The sequence below is a fragment of the Penaeus monodon genome, chromosome 7 (assembly GCF_015228065.2).
Source record: "Penaeus monodon isolate SGIC_2016 chromosome 7, NSTDA_Pmon_1, whole genome shotgun sequence".
NCBI lineage: Eukaryota > Metazoa > Arthropoda > Malacostraca > Decapoda > Penaeidae > Penaeus > Penaeus monodon.
The window spans coordinates 47,679,763-47,682,262 of NC_051392.1; the positions used below are offsets into that span (position 1 = coordinate 47,679,763).

Consider the following 2,500-nt stretch of genomic DNA (forward strand, 5'->3'; position numbering starts at 1 on the left):
AAAGACCAACCATTTACACGACATTCCGGTCTTTCCCGACAACCATTCGCCCTGCCATCGTACCCACCACTTACCCCACCACCCAGAGGCCAACCATTATAACCACCCTCCGTCCCTTCACAACAACGCGACGGCGGCCCAGCACGACGCCCAAGCCTCCCTTCGTAATCCCGAGCGCTGTCCCGTCCGTTCCGACGCCGTTCGATCCCGCCACGACGCCGGTATTCACGGTCACGGAAATTCCGGCGACGACGACGTCTAGCACCGTATTCCAGCTCTCCCCCACTGTGATCGGGAACGGACAGTTTGAGATCGAGGACAACACGTTCCCGCCGCGACCTCTAGAAAGGTATCAGAAAAGGACTTTACTCGAATTATTCATAAACACATAGATCATAGTTTCTAATAACAGACGATTCCATTCCAAAGAACTCTGATAACCTCACACTTAACACTGAAACATCTTGACCTTGAACTTTTCTCCTCCAGCGACGAGATCGATATCCTGGACAACCTCGACCTAAATATTGACGTCTCAACGGAAAGGCTGTCGTTCCTGGACGTCGGGAAAGATTTGACCCGGCACCCTGGCACGGACGCGAACGATGACGTGCACGTTCTCTCGCCGTTCACGAAGAGGAAAGGAAATGCCACAGAGAACAATCAGGTAATGAGGAGGGGGATTTCTAAAAGACAGTAAAAGTGGTATGAAAAGATGAAGTGGATAAACATTGATATCAAGAGATATCTTAAATTGGGTCAGGGATGTAGTGTACATTTAAGAGCAATTACACTGATATTCATAAGACAAGATGATTTAAGAAGAAATGCTTTGCTGTATGGGACGGAGCATAAAACTTACTAATAGGTGTACTGAGAAAAGAACTAATGAACAGGAGATATGAATCGTCTCGGTGAAAGCCAGGTTATTACCGTGACTACGAACGGAAAGCAAAGTAGTATAGGATTTATTCGTTAACGCCAGATCTCTCTCTCTCTCTCTCTCTCTCTCTCTCTCTCTCTCTCTCTCTCTCTCTCTCTCTCTCTCTCTCTCTCCCTCCCCTCTCTCTCTCTCTCTCTCTCTCTCTCTCTCTCTCTCTCTCTCTCTCTCTCTCTCTCTCTCTCTCTCTCTCTCTCTCTCTCTCTCTCACTCTCTCTCTCTCTCTCTCTCTCTCTCTCTCTCTCTCTCTCTCTCTCTCTCTCTCTCTCTCTCTCTCTCTCTCTCTCCCTCTCTCTCTCTCTCTCCTTTCTTTCTTAACTTAATAGGTTCCAACATCGGCACAAGGCCTTCGCCAGCCCAGGTGGCCTTCTTCCGACATTCATGAGTCACTCACTCACCGTCTGACGTCATTCCCACTTTGGTCATGATCAGCCATAAAGTGCGCTCCCATAGTGGGGTAATCTTGTATGCTGTGTTTCATTTACTGTACAGAGAGCGTTGCGAAAGTCTTGAGTTATACGCCATGGGATACAATCATTTCGTTAAAGGAAGCACTGAAAGTCGAATCAGTCTTAAGGAAGGATCCTGTTGGATTCGTTCCACTCGATTGGGCCTCCTCGGGGTGTAACGCAACGATGCCAAAGTCATGTTATTGGAGAGGGTGAGAAAATCTTACTCTGTTGCAGGAGCACGCAGACGATGACCCCTTTGGATTGTACACAGATTACATGGACAAGATCCTAAATCGAAGTCCAGACTCAACCGCCACTGATGAGTCCTTAACTGCTCAGGTTGTCTTTCCTCTTCGTAAATCTTGCGAATTATACTATATGCATATATGAGCATATGTATGTTTGTATATATACATAAGTATATTAGTATGTATATATCGGGTCCTGTCCTCTGTCACAGGATAACGACGATGATGATCCCTTCGGCCTGTACACAGACTACATGGATAGGCTCCTCAGTCAAAGTTCCGAATCCTCCTCCCACGCCACCAACACTCGCCGCTTAGTCACAGGAACCTCTGCTATTTACACCACCACAACCACAGCGCCCATACGTGGCGAGACCTCTTACACACAGGTTGTTTTATAAGTGAAGAAATTGTCTCAGATTTCTATCTATTTCATATTTTGGTACTCTGCTTACAATTTAAGAGGAATGATACCTGAATGCGTTAACGTTTAGTTCTTTGCCACTTTTGAATAATAAATTTGATATAACTTGCCTGGCCCAGTGATTATGCCATTCCAGAGTAAGTTTCAAATGTGCTATATGCAATTGCATTTTAACATATCGAATAAAGTAGTCGTAAATGTCCCTGTAATTCTTGCTATTTGGTCTAGTATTAGTATTACATTACGCTTAACGGCATTTCGTCAAGGTTGCTTTATAGTCTGCACTCAGTTTGCTCTGTGTTGTTCATATCACTAATGTCAATGCAATCTGCATTATATAACACAGAGTCGTATATACACCATACAGAAATATTATTCTAAGATATATTTCTGAAATTTGCTGCTTGCATGTATCCCCAAGTTGACGGTCTGTATG

The 2,500-nt window shown here is 45.0% G+C and overlaps 1 protein-coding gene across 3 annotated transcripts in view; it reads left to right on the forward strand.

The window, feature by feature from the left end:
• Window positions 1–2,500, forward strand: part of LOC119575416 (mucin-2-like) — a 25,728-nt gene that overhangs the window by 20,245 nt on the left and 2,983 nt on the right. For 2 of the 3 annotated variants that reach the window (XM_037923021.1, XM_037923022.1), the window contains exons 7-10: window positions 1–349; window positions 490–667; window positions 1,627–1,731; window positions 1,853–2,073. The exon at window positions 1–349 is cut by the window's left edge and continues 543 nt beyond it. In XM_037923021.1, the coding sequence (XP_037778949.1) occupies window positions 1–349; window positions 490–667; window positions 1,627–1,731; window positions 1,853–2,041 (821 nt within the window). In that variant the 3' untranslated portion in view covers window positions 2,042–2,073. Of the gene's footprint in view, window positions 350–489; window positions 668–1,626; window positions 1,732–1,852; window positions 2,074–2,500 lie in introns of those variants that run through there. The other variant, XM_037923023.1, reaches the window with a different exon arrangement.